This window comes from Chrysemys picta, chromosome 6 (genome assembly GCF_011386835.1).
Source record: "Chrysemys picta bellii isolate R12L10 chromosome 6, ASM1138683v2, whole genome shotgun sequence".
Classification (NCBI taxonomy): Eukaryota; Metazoa; Chordata; order Testudines; family Emydidae; genus Chrysemys; species Chrysemys picta.
In genome coordinates, this window is record NC_088796.1 from 110,653,429 (window position 1) to 110,672,612 (window position 19,184).

At 43.5% G+C, this 19,184-nt stretch overlaps 2 protein-coding genes across 5 annotated transcripts in view; one reads left to right on the forward strand and one right to left on the reverse strand.

Annotated features, from left to right (window-relative positions):
- UHRF2 (ubiquitin like with PHD and ring finger domains 2) overlaps nt 1-19,184 on the reverse strand; it is a 172,753-nt gene that overhangs the window by 38,076 nt on the left and 115,493 nt on the right. For all 4 annotated transcript variants that reach the window (XR_010588899.1, XM_065550543.1, XM_065550542.1 and 1 more), the window contains exon 9: nt 1,818-1,922. Coding sequence is in view for 3 of the 4 variants with exons in the window: in XM_065550543.1 (XP_065406615.1) it covers nt 1,818-1,922 (105 nt within the window). In the remaining variant the exon portion in view is untranslated. The remainder of the gene's footprint in view (nt 1-1,817; nt 1,923-19,184) is intronic.
- Nucleotides 7,998-10,366, forward strand: LOC135972433 (SRRM2 protein homolog rsr-2-like). The gene is made up of 2 exons (XM_065550545.1): nt 7,998-8,682; nt 9,755-10,366. Exons 1-2 carry the CDS (start codon nt 8,136-8,138, stop codon nt 10,267-10,269), a joined length of 1,062 nt encoding a protein of 353 aa, XP_065406617.1. The 5' UTR covers nt 7,998-8,135; the 3' UTR covers nt 10,270-10,366.

Consider the following 19,184-nt stretch of genomic DNA (forward strand, 5'->3'; position numbering starts at 1 on the left):
CTAATATTAATTTATCACTCAATTCTGCAAACACGTACATACAAGTAACTATGCTCAAGTGATTAGTCCTGTTGGACTCTTAATCCCACTTTCCTTGGTCCTGTTTAGTGAACTGGCTGGGGCAGGACTCCAAGCCTCTACACCAATTTTTAAGGAAATGTTTTGTTGGGGGAATGGTTGGTGTATGTAGAAGAGTGACAAGAAAGGAGTTTGAATTTTTCTTTGTGTGTTAGAGAACTTTCTCCTTTAACAATCTCTAAGAAAAATGGGAAGGTGGAAGTCATCTGAAAATCCATAGAAAGTTGGTTTGTGTAGGCTGATGCCAGCAAGCAGTTACTGAAGAGAAAATTAGCACTATTACTAAACATGCGCCTAAATAAGATTTTTTTTCTCTGTATCCTTAATTAAAGAGCTACAGGAACTAAGCCTAAAGGCACCATGTCTGGTAGTCATACAAACATTTGAGAATAGCATCTGCAATATTTCTTCCCCTCCCTTCTCCCTCTCTGCTCCTTCCAAAATATAAAGCCCACAAGAATATGACTTTACTTGAGTATCAGTATCTGCAGTAGCACCTGGCCACACCATCAGATGGGGATAAGACCAGGGATACCAAGGTTCCAAAACATCAATACCACTGCCAAAAATAAAGAACAGAAGTAATAGCATCCCCCAGCTACCCAGCTTTGACCATATAGCAGCTGACTCAATAGGATGCCATGGCCATGTGCCCTGGGGCTTGGGTTGGGGTTGACTCCAGGGATGTAGTAATGTTCCAACACCAAGTACCTCCTCATGTGACTTCTCCAACAGAGACACATTGATGCCTTCGGAGGCAAACTCCCGCAGCGGCAGCAGCTGGGTAAGCGCTGTTGGCAAAGAATACATAACATTCTGATGCTATTTAGGATGTTTATTTCATTTCCTTGTCTAATGCCTTTTCCCCTGCCTTTGTTTAACAGCTGCTTATGTTTTTAAAAAAAACAGGATGCTTACACTGCTTTATGTTCACCTGTTGTACGATTCAGAATTCCACCTGATGGCATAGAACTGCAGGAGGGGGAGTACCCTGTGTAAACATTATTTTGATTACAGAAAATCTATTCGCACACTTATCTTGGTCAGGCTCATGAAAAGAAAGGACAAAAGACTAATACTTCATATAGCTTGGTCACTCTATTTAGATGTTTATATGTATTGGTCACCAATGTAGAAATTTCCCAACATCTTTTTTTGAGCACATTGAGCCAAAGAATCATTTTCCTGTGTAGTACTGAGGGCCCTCAGCTCTCAGTTAAATCAACGGGAGACGAGGACCTTCTGCACATCTCAGGATCAGACCTTGTATCTTTTATCTTAGCCTCACTAAAATTAAGATCACTGCCGAAAATTCAAGATTATCTGCTTGATAGTCAGTTTTATTAACTTGACAGCAATAAAGATGATGGTCAGGGCAGGATCTAAAATGCATCATTTACAAAGCCTACTGTCACAAGATCATCAGATTTTATATGCTGATAATAAATCCAGACTATATAAGAATATTAACAATTAGCATTTGTGAATAAACTAAAATTCAGCAGTAATTAAAGTACTTTACATTAGAACACGAAGTTGCCTTCTGTCATCCAAAACCATATTTTTTTTAAACATATATTTTTGTTTAAATTCAAAAAATAAGTTAAATAATAGTTAATATTTATTATTCTGTGAGCTCACACCTTGTTTATGAGGGTTAACTTTAGGAGCAGCAATGAACTTAACTCTCCACATTCATAAAACAGAAGTCTTGACATTGGTTTGGATAAAAAACATACCACTTCATCTTCAAATCCTCCAGCCAGCACAAGTGAATAAGCTCCATCATTACTGCGTCCATGGATTCCGCCAACATGGGGTCTGTGAACGCCTGCTTCACTCACCTTTGGTAATAAAATAAATAGAGGAAATCTTTAAGATAACTTCCTAAAGCAACTGGCCAACAATATTCATTTTTAACAATTCATTTATTGTTTAATGAAGTATAATTTTATGTGAAGAGGCAGTCTGCATAAAAGGTTAATACAAAGCTGCCTGAGGAAGAGAGGATTTTATGTACTTTTAGGAGGAACAAAGACACAAAGGCAGTCTAGGGCCCAATTCACTGAGCAGTGATTAGAGGTGGCTGAGTGAGAGGGGTTGAATCACCCATTCCAGCGCTACATGAGGCCCAGCTTTAAAAAGCATGCAGGCTCCCAATGACTGGTAAGACACGTAGCTGGTGAGACTAGGGATGATGAGACTACAGGTGATGTGGCTGGTAAGACTAAGGGAATTAGCTAGTTGAGTTTGCCAGCAAAAGGACAGTAAGGAGATAAGGAAAGGAAAACCACAGAACCCTAACTTGCAGCTACTCTACAAGGAATAGCCCACAATGACAGAAATGGTGTGTCACCAACACCACTGCTAGCTAGCTCTAACTCTGCATGCACCTATGGGGGCTACTGCCAGACAGGCATCCTGACTCTGGAAGCTTCCACCCTGGCCCTGTCTTGACTTGCTCAGAACATGGCCTGGCAGGAGAACCCACTAGTGTGTTAGGGGTCTGTTGGGAGTTTCTCAGGAAACAGGTAGATGAGCAGCAGGAGGAAGTGGCTCATCTGGGAGCATGAGCACTTAATTGACAAGACACATGGAAACACCTGGGACAGAGAATACTAACCAACTTCAGATGACTACAGCAACATGAGAGGAGGAAGGAGAATTGGCAGCTCTAAAGGGAGGAGACTGGTTGCCAGTCACCTCGGGCAGCAGACAGTGCTTCACCCCCCATCCATCATGGTCAAGAACCAGTGTGCAGTACTGGCAACAGGAGGAGGAGCCATCTTCTCCCAATGTTGGGAGGCTCACATTCACCACACCCCAGAGAAGAAAGCATAGGGTGCTGGTGGTCGGTGATTCCCTTTTGAGGGAGATTGGCATCCATATGCCAATCTGATATAGAGTCCCAGAGGCGTGCTGTCTTCATGGAGCCCATATCAGAGACGTCACAGAAAGGTTGCCAAGACTAATTCATCCCCCGACTCCTATCCCATGCTGCTCATGGGCACTAATAATGCTACCAGGTATGATCCTGAGCAGATAAGCAGTGAATACAGGACTCTGGGATTGAGGATGAAGGAGTCGGGGACACAGGTTGTGTTCTCATCCATCCACCCAGTTGAGAGTAAGGGCCTAAGTAGAGAGACATATCCTGGAGATGAATGCATCGCTGCATAGATGGCATCAATGGGAAGGCTCTGGCTACCTCACCCACATGTTGCTATTCTAGGAAGGAGGTCTGCTAGGAAGAGATGGGGTCCAACTGACCAATAAGGGGGAAAGGATCTTCATGTACCAACCTACTGAGGAGGGCTTTAAACTAAGTTCAAAGGTCGCAAGTGACAAAAGCCCACAGGTAAGCATAGGAAAAGCAACCCTAATGGACAGCTAGATATTTGGGTAGGAGGGATATGGAAAATTATAATAGGATCACAGGAGCATGAGTGAGATCAGTGAGGGCATCTGCTCAACATTTTAGGATGTCGATACACAAATGCAAAGAGTATGGGGAATAAACAAGAACTGGAAGTATTTATACATAAGCTAAATTATGACATAATTGGCATCACAAAGACTTTGTTGGGATAAATCTTGAATGTAATATTGGTACAGAGGGGTATAACTTGTTCAGGAAGAACAGGCAGAAGAAAAAAAGAGAAGTGGTGTGGCATTATATATTAAGAACATATACATTTTTTCTGAGGTCCAGAAGGAGGAGAGAAACAGACTAGTTGAAAATCTCTGGGTAAAGATAAAATGGGCAAAAATAGGAGTGATGTCAAGATAAGGGGTTACTATAGACCATCAAATCAGGAAAAGGAGATGGAGGCATTTCTAGAACAAACAACAGAAATATACAAAACACAAGCCCTGGCAGTAATCCTAGACATCTGCTGGAAAAGTAACACAGCAAAACACAAACTTTCCAATAAGTTATTGGAATGTTTTGAGGAAAAGAACTTTTGTTTCAGAAAGTGTAGGAGGTAACCAGGAGGACAGCCATTTTAGACTTGATTTTGACCCAGATCCCTAAATGGCCTCCTCAAGGATTGAACTCACAACCCTGGGTTTAGCAGGCCAATGCTCAAACCACTGAGCTATCCCTGCCCCCCTTTGATTCTGACCAACAAAGAAGAATTGCTTGTGAATTTTAAAGGTGGAAGGCACTTTGGGTGACAGGATCACAAAATGACAGACCTTATGGTTCTAAGGAAAGAAAGGAGCAAGCGAAGAATAAGGACAATAGACTTAAACCCCCCCACACTTTTAACAAAATCAGAGGTGTCCCATAAAGAAAATCTAAGGGAAAAAGTAGTTCAAGAGCCGGCAATTCACAAACAGACAATATAAAGACATAACAGCAAGCTATTCCAATGCAAAGTCAAGATAATAAGAGGCCAACATGGCTCCAAGAGGAGCTCTTTAATCAAAAAGGAATCCTATAAAAAGCAGAAACATGAACAAAGTGCTAAGGATCAGTGCAAAAGAATAACACAAGCACATAGGGACAAAAGCAGACAGCTTAACACACAAAATGAGCTACATGTAGTAAAGGACATAAAAGGCAATAAGAGGAGATTCTATAAATTTATCTTTCTCTTGCTCTCAACGTAAGTGTAGGTTCTTTATGTAGCAGGAAACAAGAGCCAAAAATTGATGACATCAAGAAAGCAGAAGTGCTTAATGCCCATTCTGCTTCAGTCTTCACTAGAAAGGTTAATGATGACCACATACTCAACACTATTAACATTAGCAACAAGAGAAAAGGAACACAAGCCAAAACAGGGAAAGACCAGGTTAAAGAATATTTAGATAGTTTAGACGTATTCTAGTCAGGAGGACTTGACACAATTAATCATAGAGTACTTAAGGAACTAGCTGAAGCAGGCTCGTAATCATTAGCAATTATCTTCAAGAACTCATGTAGGACAGGTGAGGTCTCATAGTACTGGAGAAGGGAAAGCACAGTACCTATCTTTAAAAAGAGGAACAAAGCCAACTCAGGAAATTATAAACCAGCCAGTCTAACTCAGGGCCGCCGAGAGCAGGTTCGGGCCCCGGTGAAAAATTTTTTTCGGGCCCCCCTGGAAGGGCGGACCAGCTAAACAGGGCTGACGAAGCTGGGGAAGCTGGGCCCCGGGCCCCCTTCCGGACCGCCGGGCCCAGGTAATTTGTACCAGCTTCTCCCCCCTTTCGTCGGCCCTGGTCTAACTTTGATACTTGGAAAGCTACTGGAACAAATTATTAAACAATCAATTTTTCAGAGCTCCTTGAAAATATTGGGTGATAATAATCAGCATGGATGTGTCAAGAACAAATCATGGCAAACCAACCTAATTTACTTCTATGACAGAATTACTGGCCTAGTGGCTAGGGCAAAAGCAGTAGACATGATATACCTTGATTTTAGTAAGGCTTTGGCATAGTCTCACGTGACATTCTCATAAGCTAACTAGGGAAATTACTATAAAATAGGTGCACAACTAGTTGAAAGACTATTCTCAAAAAGTACTTATCAGTAGTTTGCTGTCAAACTGGGAAGATGTATCTAGTGGATGCAGCACAGGTCATTCCGGGGTCTGCTACTATTCAATATTTTCAGTAATGACTTGGATAATGGAATAGAGACTATGCTTATAAAAATCTATGGATGACACCAAGCTGGGAGGGGTTTCAAACACTTTGGAGGACAGGATTACAATTCAAAATAACCTTGACAAATTAAGAATTGGTCTGAAATTAACAAAATGAAATTTAATAAGGTCAAGTGCAAAGTACTAGTTTTAGAAAGGAAAAAATCAAATGCATAATTACAAAATGACACGGTGGTAGTACTACTGAAAAGGATCTGGGGGTTATGTATCACAAATGGAATATGAGTCAACGTGATGCAGTTGCGAAGAACACAAACATAATTCTAGAGTGTATTACAGGAGTTTCATATGTAAGACATAGGAGATAACAGGCCAACTCAGGACTTGGTGATGGGGGATTTCAACTACCCAGACATCTGTTGGGAAAATAACACAGCAGGGCACAGATTATCTAACAAGTTCTTGGAATGTATTGGAGACAATTATTTATTTCAGAAGGTGGAGAGAGCTACTGAGAGGGGAGGCTGTTCTAGATTTGATTTTGACAAAGAGGGAGGAACTGTTTGAGAAACTGAAAGTGGAAGGCAACTTGGGTGAAAGTGATCATGAAGTGGTAGAGTTCATGATTCTAAGGAATGGTAGAAGGGAGAACAGTACAATAAAGAATGGATTTCAAGAAGCCAGACTTTAGCAAACTCAGGGAGTTGGTAGGTAAAATCCCATGGGAAGCAAGTCTAAGGGGAAAGACAACTGAAGACAGTTGGCAGTTTTTCAAAGAGACATTAAGGGCACAAGAGCAAACTATCCCACTGCGTAGGAAAGATAGGAAGTATGGCAAGAAACCACCCTGGCTTAACCAGGAGATCTTCAATGAGCTAAAACTCAAAAAAAGAGTCCTACAAAAAGTAGAAACTCAGCCAAACTACAAAGGATGAATATAAACAAACACCACAAGTATGCCAGGACAAAATTAGAAAAGCCAAGGCACAAAATGAGATCAAACTAGCTAGGGACATTAAAGGAAACAAAAAAATATTCTACAAATACATTAGAATCAAGAGGAAGACCGAGTAGAGCGTAGGCCCGTTACTCAATGACAGGGGAAAGACAATAAAGAAAATGTGGAAAAGGCAGAGGCGCTTAATGACTTCTTTGTTTAAGGTTTTACCAAGAAGGTTGGTGGCGATTGGATGTCTAACATAGTTAATGCCAGTGAAAATGAGGTAGGATCAGAGTCTAAAATAGGGAAAGAACAAGTGAAAAATTATTTAGACAAGTGAGAAGTCTTCAAATCACCAGGGCCTTATGAAATGCATCCTAGAATACTTAAGATGCTGACTGAGGAGATATCTGAGCCATAAGCAATTATCTTTGAAAAGTCATGGAAGATGGGAGACATTCCAGAAGACTGGAAAAAAGAAAATATAGTGCCCATCTATAAAAAGGGAAATAAGGACAACCCGGGGAATTACGGACCAGTCAGCTTAACGTCTGTACCTAGAAAGATAATGGAGCAAATAATTAAGCAATCTATTTGCAAACACTTAGAAGATAATAAGGTGATAAATAACAGTCAGCATGGATTTGTCAAGAACAAATAGTGTCAAACCAACCTGATAGCCTTCTTTGACAGGGTAACAAGCCTTGTGGATAATGGGAAAGTGGTAAATGTGATATATCTTGACTTTAGCAAAGCTTTTGATATTGTCTCGCATGACCCTCTCAAACAAATTAAGGAAATACAACCTAGATGGAGATACTATAAGATGGATGCATAACTGGTTGGAAAATGGTTCCTAGAGTGTAGTTATCAGTAGTTCATTGTCATGCTGGAAGGGCATAACATGTGGGATTCCACAGGGATCGATTCTGGGTCCGGTTCTGTTCAATATCTTCATCAGTGATTTAGATAATGGCATAGAGAGTACACCTATAAAGTTTGCGGACGATACCAAGCTGGGAGGGGTTGCAAGTGCCTTGGAGGATAGGATTAAAATTCAAAACGATCTGGACAAACTGGAGAAATGGTCTGAAGTAAATAGGATGAAATTCAAGGAAAAATGCAAAGTACTACACTTAGGCCTGGTCTACACTACGACTTTAATTCGGATTTATCAGCTTTAATTCGAATTTACCCTGTAACCGTCCTCACAACGACGCTATTTATTTCGATGTAAAGGGCCCTTTAAATCGATTTCTGTACTCCACCCCGACGAGCGGAGTAGCGCTAAAATTGATTTTAACATTTCGAATTAGGGATAGTGTGGCCGCAATTCGATGGTATTGGCCTCCGGGAGCTATCCCACAGTGCATCATTGTGACCGCTCTGGACAGCAATCTAAACTCGGATGCACTGGCCAGGTAGACAGGAAAAGCCCCGCGAACATTTGAATTTCATTTCCTGTTTGCCCAGCGTGGAGAGCACAGGTAACCACAGATAGCTCATCAGCACAGGTAACCATGCAGGCTGATAATCGAAAAAGAGCACCAGCATGGACCGTGAGGGAGGTACTGGATCTGATCGCTGTATGGGGAGAGGATTCAGTGCTTGCAGAACTTCATTCTAAAAGACGAAATGCAAAAACTTTTGAAAAAATCTCCAAGGGCATGATGGAGAGAGGCCACAATAGGGACTCTGAGCAGTGCCGCGTGAAAGTCAAGGAGCTCAGACAAGCGTATCAAAAAACAAAGGAGGCAAACGGTCGCTCCGGGTCAGAGCCGCGGACATGCCGCTTCTACGCCGAGCTGCATGCAATTCTAGGGGGGGCTGCCACCACTACCCCACCTGTGATCGTGGATTCTGGGTCGGGGATAGTCTCATCAGCGACGCCTGAGGATTCTGCCGATGGGGGAGAGGAGGATGAGGAGGATGAGGATGAGCTTGCAGAGAGCACACAGCACTCCGTTCTCCCCAACAGCCAGGATCTTTTTCTCACCCTGACTGAAGTACCCTCCCAAGCCTCCCAAGCCAGTACCCAAGACTCTGACCCCATGGAAGGGACCTCAGGTGAGTTTACCTTTTAAAATATAAAACTTGTTTTAAAAGCAAACGGTTTTTAATGATTACTTTGCCCTGAGGACTTGGGATGCATTCGCGGTCAGTTCAGCTACTGGAAAAGTCTGTTAACGTGTCTGGGGATGGAGCGGAAATCCTCCAGGGACATCTCCATGAACCTCTCCTGGAGGTACTCCGAAAGCCTTGCCAGAAGGTTTCTGGGCAGTGCATCCTTATTCCCTCCTCCATGGTAGGACACTTGACCACGCCATGCTTGCAGCAAGTAATCTGGTATCATTGCCTGACAAAGCCTGGCAGCGTATGGTCCCGGTGTTTGCTGGCATTCAAGCAACATCCGTTCTTTATCTTGTTGTGTAATCCTCAGGAGAGTGATATCACTCCTGGTAACCTGGTTGAAATACGGGAACTTAATTAAGGGGACAGAGGTGGCCGTTCCTACTGGGCTGTTTGCCTGTGGCGGAAAAGAAATCCTTCCCTGCAGTTAGCCAAGCGCAGATGGGAAATTGGCCCTGAGTTTTTCGCGTTTGGCTAGCAGGGAACTTCCCTGTTACCAGCCACGCGGTGGGGGGAGGGGTACCGTGATCATCCCAGAGAATTCATGGCGGGAGGGGGGTGGCGGGGGGGGTGGTGGTGGTTAGTTTGGTGCCTGCAGGGATCTTCCCTGATACCAGCCACGCGGTGGGGGGGAGGGGTACAGCGATCATCCCAGAGAATTCATGGCGAGAGGGGGGGTGGTTAGCTTGTTTTCTGCTGCTGCTGCTGAATGTTAACAGAAAAACCGCAGCACTCTACAGGCTATGCTTGATATGTGGGAAAGGAGGGCGCAGAAGCTGTAAAACAATGGCTTACCATGGCCGCATGCAAGCCGAATTCTGTTGCCCAGACCTGTGATCTCTAGCAGCAAAGCCACAGGCACTCAGCATTAAGAGGCAAAATGCGACCTTGCACAGAAATCACATGTGCTATGTAATGTGAATAGTGTTGGTCACCGTGAAAGAGTATAAGCATTGTTCTGCAAAATGTAGCTTTTTAAACAATTCTCTCTTTTTTCCCCTCCCTACAGCAGCTGCAAATTCCTCAAGCATCCCTCCTCCATCCCGAAGGTTATCACAGATAAGGCGTCGTAAGAAGAGAACGCGAGACGAGATGTTTTCTGAAATTATGGAATCCAGCCGCAGTGACAGAGCTCATCTGAATGAGTGGAAGGAAACAGTTTCAAAGTATAGGAAAGAAGCCAGTGAACGTGAGGACAGGAGGGACCAACGTGAGGACAGGAGGGACCAACGTGAGGACAGGAGGGACGCTCGAGATGAGAGGTGGCGGCAGGAAGACCAGAGGAGCAAGGATGCAACGCTGGGGCTGCTGCGTGAGCAAACAGACATGCTCCGGCGTCTGGTGGAGCTTCAGGAACGGCTGCTGGAAAACAGACTGCCGCTTCAGCCCCTGTTCCACCCTCCCCCCTCCCCATGTTCCGTATCCTCCTCACCCAGATGTGTAAGAACACGGGGGGGGAGGCTCCGTACACCTTCCCATTCCACCCCAGTAGACAGCCCAAGCAAAAGGCTGTCATTTTTTTAACCTTTTCTTTGTGGCTTTTTCCTTCCCAGCAATCCTCCTCCCAAATACCACCCGGGTTCCCTCCCTCTTTTTCTAATCTATTAATAAAGAATAAATGATTTTTAAATGATAGTGACTTTATTTGGTTTGAAAGAAAGCTGGGGGAAGGGGGAGGGTGGGTTCCTTACAGAAAATCAGTCAATAAAGGGGGCGGGTTTTCATGAAGGAGAAACAAACAGATATTTCACACTGTAGCCTGGCCAGTCATGAAACTGGTTTTTAAAGCTTCTCTGATGCACAGCGCTTCCTGGTGTGCTCTTCTAATCGCCCTGGTGTCTGGCTGCGTGTAATCAGCAGCCAGGCGATTTGCCTCAGCCTCCCACCCCGCCATAAAGGTCTCCCCCTTACTTTCACAGAGATTGTGGAGCACACAGCAAGCAGAAATAACAATGGGGAGATTTCTTTGGCTGAGGTCAGAGCGAGTCAATAATGATCGCCAGCGACCTTTTAAACGGCCAAATGCACATTCTACCACCATTCTGCACTTGCTTAGCCTGTAGTTAAACAGCTCCTGACTCCTGTCCAGGCTGCCTGTGTACGGCTTCATGAGCCATGGCATTAAGGGGTAGGCGGGGTCCCCAAGAATAACTATTGGCATTTCAACATCCCCAACAGTTATTTTCTGGTCCGGAAAGTAAGTCCCTTGCTGCAGCCCTTTAAACAGAGTAGTGTTCCTGAAAACGCGAGCGTCATGAACCCTTCCCGCCCAGCCCGCGTTGATGTTAGTGAAACGTCCCTTGTGATCCACAAGTGCTTGCAGCACCATTGAAAAGTACCCCTTGCGGTTTATGTACTTGGTGGCTTGGTGCTCCGGTGCCAAGATAGGGATATGGGTTCCGTCTATCGCCCCACCACAGTTAGGGAATCCCATTGCAGCAAAACCATCCACTATAGCCTGCACATTTCCCAGAGTCACTAACTTTCGTAGCAGCACCTGAGTGATTGCTTTGGCTACTTGCATCACAGCAGCCCCCACAGTAGATTTGCCCACTCCAAATTGATTCCCGACTGACCGGTAGCTGTCTGGCGTTGCAAGCTTCCACAGGGCTATCGCCACGCGCTTCTCAACTGTGAGGGCTGCTCTCATCTTGGTATTCTGGCGTTTCAGGGCAGGGGACAGCAAGTCACAAAGTTCCATGAAAGTGTCCTTACGCATGCGAAAGTTCCGCAGCCACTGGGAATCGTCCCAGACCTGCAACACTATGCGGTCCCACCAGTCTGTGCTTGTTTCCCTTGCCCAGAATCGGCGTTCCATGGATAGAATCTGCCCCATTAACAACATGATCTCCAAAGCACCGGGGCCCGTGGTTTCACAGAATTCTGTATCCGTATCCATGTCCGTGTCCATGTCCTCATCATGCTTGTCGCTGCGCTGCCGCCGCCGCTGCCTCCTCGCCTCGTTTTTCTGGTCCTGGCTGAGCATAAACTCCACGAGAACGCGCGAGGTGTTTACAATGTTCATGACTGCTGTTTTGAGCTGAGCGGGCTCCATGCTTGCCGTGGTATGGAGTCTGCAGTGTTCACCCACCCAGGAAAAGAGGCGCGAAAATGGTTGTCTGCCGTCCGTTGCTTTCATGCAGGGAGGGAGGAGGGAGGGAGGAGGTGAGGCTGTACCCAGAACCACCTGCGACGATGTTTTTTGTCCCATCAGGCACTGGGACCTTAACCCACAATCCCAACGGGCGCGGGAGACTGCGGGAACTATGGGATAGCTATGGGATAGCTACCCACAGTGCAACGGTGCAGAAATCGACGCTAGCCCCGGTACTTGGACGCACACCACCGAATTAATGTGCTTAGTGTGGCCGCATACATTTCGACTTTATACAACCTGTTTTTCAAATCCGAATTATATAAATTCGGATTAATCCCGTAGTGTAGACATACCCTTAGAAAAGAACAATCAGTTGCATACATACAAAATGGGAAATGACTCCTAGGAAGGAGTCTGCCATGCGGGCAGGGGACTGGACTCGATGACCTCTCAAGGTTCCTTCCAGTCCTAGAATCCTAGAATCTATGAGTACTGAAGAAAGGGATCTGGGGGTCATAGTGGATCACAAGCATAACACTGTTGCAAAAAAAGCAAACATCATTCTGGGATATATTAGTAGGAGTATTGTAAGCAAGACACGAGAAGTAATTCTTCCGCTCTGCTCCGCGCTGATTAGGCCTCAACCGGAGTATTGTGTCCAGTTCTGGGTGCCACATTTCAGGAAATATGTGGACAAATTGGAGAAAGTCCAGAGAAGAGCAACAAAAATGATTAAAGATCTAGAAAACATGACCTACGAGGGAAGATTGAAAAAAATTGGATTTGTTTAGTCTGGAGAAGAGAAGACTGAGAGGGGACATGACAACAGTTTTCAAGTATATAAAAGGTTGTTACAAGGAGGGAGAAAAATTGTTCTTAACCTCTGAGGATAGGACAAGAAGCCATGGGCTTAAATTGCAGCAAGGGAGGTTTAAGTTAAGAAGTTTTTCCTAATGTCTAACTGTCAGAGTGGTAAAGCACTGGAATAAATTGCCTAGGGAGGTTGTGGAATCTCCATCATTGGGGATTTTTAAGAGCAGGTTGGACAAACACCTGTCAGGGATGGTATAGATAATACTTAGTCCTGCCTTGAGTGCAGGGACTGGACTAGATGACCTCTCAAGTCCCCTCCAGTTCTAGGATTCTAGAACTCTATTCGGCACTGTGGAGGTCTCAGCTCGAATACTGCATCCAATTCTGGGCACCACATTTTAGGAAAGACGTGGACAAATTGGAGAGAGACCAGAGGAGAGCAAAAAATAAATATAGGGTTTAGAAAACCTGACCTATGAGAAAGGCTAAAAATTGGCATGTTTATGCTTGAGAAAAGATTACTGATAAAAGACCTGATAACAGCTTTTACATATGTTAAGAGCTGTTATAAAGACGACTTCAGCCATTTAAATCAGAAATTTCATGGTGTTGTAATTGTAGGGGTCCTGACCCAAAAAGGAGTTGTTGGGAGTTGCAAGGTTATTGCGGGAGTTTGCAGTACTGCTACCCTTACTTTTGCTCTGCTGCTGCTGGCAGTGGCACTGCCTTCAGAGCTGGGCAGCTGGAGAGCAGCAGCTGCTGGCTGGGAGTCCAGCTCTGAAGGCAGAGCCACCGCCAGCAGCAGCACAGAAGTAAGGATGACATGGTATATTATTGCCACCCTTACTTCTGCTCTGCTGCCTGCAGAGCTGGGCCCTCAGTCAGCAGCTGCCACTCTCCAGCCGCCCAGCTCTGAAGACAGCAGCGCAGAAGTAAAGGTGGCAATACCATGACCCTCCCCCGCCCCATAAAATAACCTTGCAATCCCCCTGCAACTCCCTTTTGGGTCAGGTCCCCCAATTTGAGAAACACTGGTCTCCCCCATGAAATCTGTATAGCACACAAAAGACCAGATTTCATGGTCCACTACATGTTTTTCATGGCTGTGAATTTCATAGGGCCCTACTCATATGGCTGTAGAACATGAAAAACCCATCCAAAAACCAAACCCGAGGTGAAACAAATGCCGACAGTGGTGCTTGATCTTGTTTTTCTGCTGAGTCAGGAGCTCAGAAAACGTTTGGAGAATCATCAGTACTTAAGATAACATGCGCAGAAAATTCGGAAACCAAACTTGTCTGGGCCAGTAAGGGGCGATCAGGTTAACTCGTGCTTTGTCCTGCCTGATTTTGCATAGAACTCGTGGGAGGAGTGGCAGTGGAGGGAATGCATAGTTCATTTGATCTGAATTAGGGAGAAATAAAGTGCCACCTTGGGAGTGGTAACCTAGGGCTCTTTTGGAGAAGCAGGTGGTGCATTTTCTGTTCACTACATAGGCAAACAGATCCCAGGTTGGTGTTCCCCATAGATTGAAGATGCTGCACAGCACTGAATCTTGTGGCACCTTAGAGACTAACAAATGTATTTGAGCATAAGCTTTCGTGGGTTAAAACCTTGGGGGTTTTCTATGTACTCTTGCTATCATCATGTCTTTACAAACATTTATGAATTTTTCTTCACAACACCCTGTGGGTTGAGGTGGTTTTATTATCCCCATTTTACCCATGAGGAACTGAGGCACAGATTTTAAGGCCAAAATTGTCAACCATTAGTTTCACAACTTGAGAAGCCAAGGGTCAGATCTAGCAGTGTACTGAGGGCTAACAGAGCACTGCTCCCATTGATCTCAGTTGCTTTTGTCAGTGCACAGCACTTTTGCAAATCTGACCCGAGGTATGACTACCTCAAGCAGAGTACACAGAAGTACCTATGAAAATTTTGGTTTATGTGACTTGCCCAGCGTTCAAATAGGAACTCTGTGGCAAAGGCAGGGATAAAATCCAGTTTTCCAAAGTAGCACTAAATGCCTTTAAACATGAGATTGTTCTTTTTCTTCCTGCAGTTCCCTCCCTTATTCTCCAAACTTTTTCAACTTCTGCAAAAATGAAGCAGAAAACAGGGGTCCTACAGACCATATCAACAGTTGCATGGGCATTTTATAACTTTTGAGTATTTGACTTTTCAACCTTAACGCCTAATGTTATTTCATATGTTTTTTAAAAACTTAAAACTTGGAAAAAAAAAACAAAATTTAATCCTGTGTAATCATATGGGGTTATCAGCAGGGTTAGGATCCTTAGCTCCACAGCACAGTCCTTCACCACTGAAGCCAACAAAGTAACTAGTAGTTTTAGAAGAATTTTCTTCTAAAGTGGACTTGGCCACTAGTGGGGGAATAAAGTTATACAATTTGCCATTTCATAATTTGTTATTTGACAGAATGTTGAGACTCAGAAATCCTGGGTTAAAGTCCAGGTTCTGGATGGGAGTGTGCAATAGTGATAGACACTTCTGCCCCTATCCTCCACTCTCTCTGTTCCCTTCTGCTCCTACCTTCACTTCCGTGTCTCTTCCCCTACTGCTGTCCACCTAGTCTGCTGTGCATCCATCTCAGCTTACTCCTGCAGTTTTGCTTCTGCTCCTATCCTTCCCATTGGCTTCACTCTTACCCCTAGATCCTGTCCATTTCCTGTTCCCACCCCATTTCCTACCTTCATGGCTCCTGCTCTCCCCCATACCTGCTCCTGTTCTCTCCCTTCCCCAGCTCCTGCCCCTCTCCCTTGTCACATCCGCTCTGGCTCCCCAGCTTCTGCCTGTCCCTTGCTCCCGCTCATGTTTCCCACCCTCCTTAATGGTCTTCCCTTTGCTTGGTCAAATCCCTTGTCTTCTGCCCTCTCTGCTCCTGACTATCTCCAAGCTCCAATTCCCAGTTCCCCACTGAGCTCCTGCTTTTGTTCTCCCCTGCCCTGGTATCTCTTCCCTGTTCTACCTCACTGCCCCATTCCTTACCCTCTTTATTCAAGTGATGCAGCTTCCTCTTTCCCCTTCTCACTGTCTGGGCACCAGCAGGGGAAACATTCAGAACACAACAGAGACAGTCTCCCTGCTCTCAGTTCCAAAGCCTAGTGTCACAGTGGTGTTCAGCACTGGGAAGCTTATAACTTGGCCTAACTGTGGCATTTTTCATGGGAATACCAAAGGGCACATCCCTGAAACAAAGATAAACCTTCCTCCTCTCCACCAGAATTTAAGTCCCTGCTTCAAAGCATGGAGGCACTAGAGTTCCTCAACCAAATGGTAAGCGTTGTTTTTTAAATAGTCGGAAAAACTCTTGTACTGAGAAATGGTCAGAACCATTTTAGCTGAAATTTAAAAAACACCCAACTTGGAAAGTAACAACTCCAAGGCTTTAAGATTGACAAAAGTTATAACCAACCGAAAACAGTGTCTTGTAATGGAAAGTGTCAAGTAGTCTTAACTATTAGTTTCATTATCTGTGCCAATTCTAATGATAAATTAATTTACTGTAAGCTCCTTGTTGTTTTTGTTCTCTTTTTCTTCACTCCCACCTTCTTTCAATCTCGGTTTCTTTTCCTCAATCTCTCACAGCCTGTATTTTCCCTCAGACTAACTTTTCTACAATGTACATTTTCATGCTTTCATCTCTGGACATTTTTCCTTTTCTGATTCTCCTACTGTGGCTTCTTTTCCCCTCTAGTACTCTCACTGACTTCTATTATTATTTTTATTCCTTCACTGAAGTTTTCTTCTCTCTTATTTCCCAATTAAACATCCTTTCCTTCATTATTTCGCTCATCTTTCCTCCATTTTGTTTCTCCCATTCCCAGACTACAGAGCAACATTTCCATAGGTCACTGTGTCTGAAAAAAAATGGGTGGGACTAATGCCTCTGGCAAGTGATACTTCTGAAAATGGCCCTTCTGATGCTGGAGAACTTGGGTCCAGTAGTGATATGAAGTCACCTTCTTCCCAAGCCAGAGATGTGAAAACCTTACGGAAGTGACAGTGATAGGAGAGAGAGAGAGAGAGAGTGTGTGTGTGTGTGCGCGCGCGCACACGCATACATGTATGTACATCTACTAGTAGCAGCTTTTAAGAACCTTAAGGAGTTTGTTGCATGAGAAACTAAGAAAAGGGAGAAAGTGAGAAAAATGCTGGCCCTGAATTTTTAAGAATCCATTATCAGGAGCCCATGTATCAGGTTGGAGAGCACTCAAGTCAGATGAGGGGGGGGCAGGGTGGAGAGAGAGAGACAGACAAAAACTGTATAGAAAAGACTTCAGAATTTAAAAAACAAAAACAAAATAAGTATAAAACAATTTAAAATATTAATGTGCGGATATAGTTAAAGTGACTATGTACAAATGATACCATCTTACTGAATATACTGCTCCCTGTGTTTGTGTTCGAAGTCTCATCTGTTTGACTTACTGACAAAATTTTATACTATTTTTTATTCCATTAGTAAACTGCTGTAGAGAAGTATCTCGGGGTCTATTCTGGTTTGTGTGCCATGAATAGAATTGTTAACGAAATTCCAAATGCATCATTTTCACTACTGTTGATGATGGTTAATCCAGAAAGAATACAACACGACTCTCATATCAACTTGAATTTGCAGAACTGATTCTTAGAAAAGTTGTCTTTTTATTTATAACCTGAGAATATTTGATCTGGAAGTCAACAAGAGATACTTATCACAGAACTCTGCAATTCCATTTTTATAGATCAGCTTTTCAAAATACAATTGCACTTTGAACCACTTACTTTCATTCTCTTCATAAATATGTGTTTTGAAAATGACACGATGACAGTCTGTCAAAATATCACAAAACATACTATAATGGAAATTACACTCTCACAAAAGTTTTAAGGGGTTACAAGTATTTTTTGTGAAAAATACATAGAAATGCAGAGCCATAGCATAATTTTAGACGAAACAGAAATTACTTAACTTTGTCATTCTCAGATGGCTGTATCTATGGCACAGCTCACCTCAGTATCACAGTCAGGAAGGGTATGTAGAACTAGACTGGCATTCACCTGCCTCACTGCTACCACAGAGGAACTGTCACAACTGCATAGTTAAGGTTGACTTTTGCCCTTAAAAAGGAATTCAACCTCTTTATTATGAATAATACAGTGAATCCTTCCTAAACTAACAGGTTACACGGAGTACTGAATGAATTTTCAGGGAATATACAAGTAAACGGTAAATAGCTTGAATTAATTTTTTTATGAGATTACAGGTTTGGTTGATGAAGGTAATAGGGTTGATGTAATATACTTAGATTTCTGCAAGGTGTTTGAACTTGGTACCGCATAATATTTTGATTAAAAAAACTAGAATATAAAATTAACATGGCATACATTAAATGGATTAAAAATTGGCTGATAGGGCTCAAAACTGTAAACAGGGAATCATCATTGAGTGGGTGTGTTTCATCAATGACCTAGGAAAAAAACAAATCATCACTGATAATGTTTGCAGATGACACAAAATTGGGGGAGTGGTAAATAATGAAGCGGACAAATGACTGAGTCAGAGAGATCTGGATTGCTTGGTAAACTGGGTGCAAGCAAACAATATGCATTTTAACACAGCTAAATGTAAATATGTACATCTTGGAACAAAGAATGCAGACCATATTGACAGGATGGGACTTTATCTTGGGAAGCAGTGACTCTGAAAAAGATTTGGAAAAATCAGTTGAACAGGAGCTCCCAGTGTGACACAGTGGCCAAAAGAGCTAATGTGATCCTGGGATGCATAAACAGGGGAATCTTGAATAGCAGTCGAGAGGATATTACATCTCTATTTTTGGCACTGGGAGAATGTTGCTGTACTATAGTGTTCAGCTCTGGTGTCCACAATTCAAGGAGGATGTTGATAAATTGGAGAAGGTTCAGAGAAGAGCCATGAGAAGGATTAGAAGATTAGAAAACATGCTGTATAGATATCAGAGGGGTAGCCGTGTTAGTCTGAATCTGTAAAAAGCAACAGAGGGTCCTGTGGCACCTTTGAGACTAACAGAAGTACTGGGAGCATAAGCTTTCGTGGGTAAGAACCTCACTTCTTCAGATGCAAGGCATCTTCTTGCATCTGAAGAAGTGAGGTTCTTACCCACGAAAGCTTATGCTCCCAGTACTTCTGTTAGTCTCAAAGGTGCCACAGGACCCTCTGATGCTGTATAGAGAGATTCCACAAGCTCAATCTAGTTAAGTTTAACAAACAGAAGGTTAAGGGGTTACTTGATTCCAGTCTATAAATATCTACACGGGGAACCAATATTTAATAACTGGCTCTTCAATCTAGCAGAGAAAGGTATGACACAACCCAATGGTTGAAAATTGAAGCTAGACAAATTCAGACATGGTGATAGTTATTAACCATAAGAACAATTTATCAAGGGGTGTAGTGGATTCTCCATCATTAACAATTTTTAAATCAAGATTGGATGTTTTTCTAAATGATATCCTCTAGGAATTATTTTGGGGGGGTTGTGTG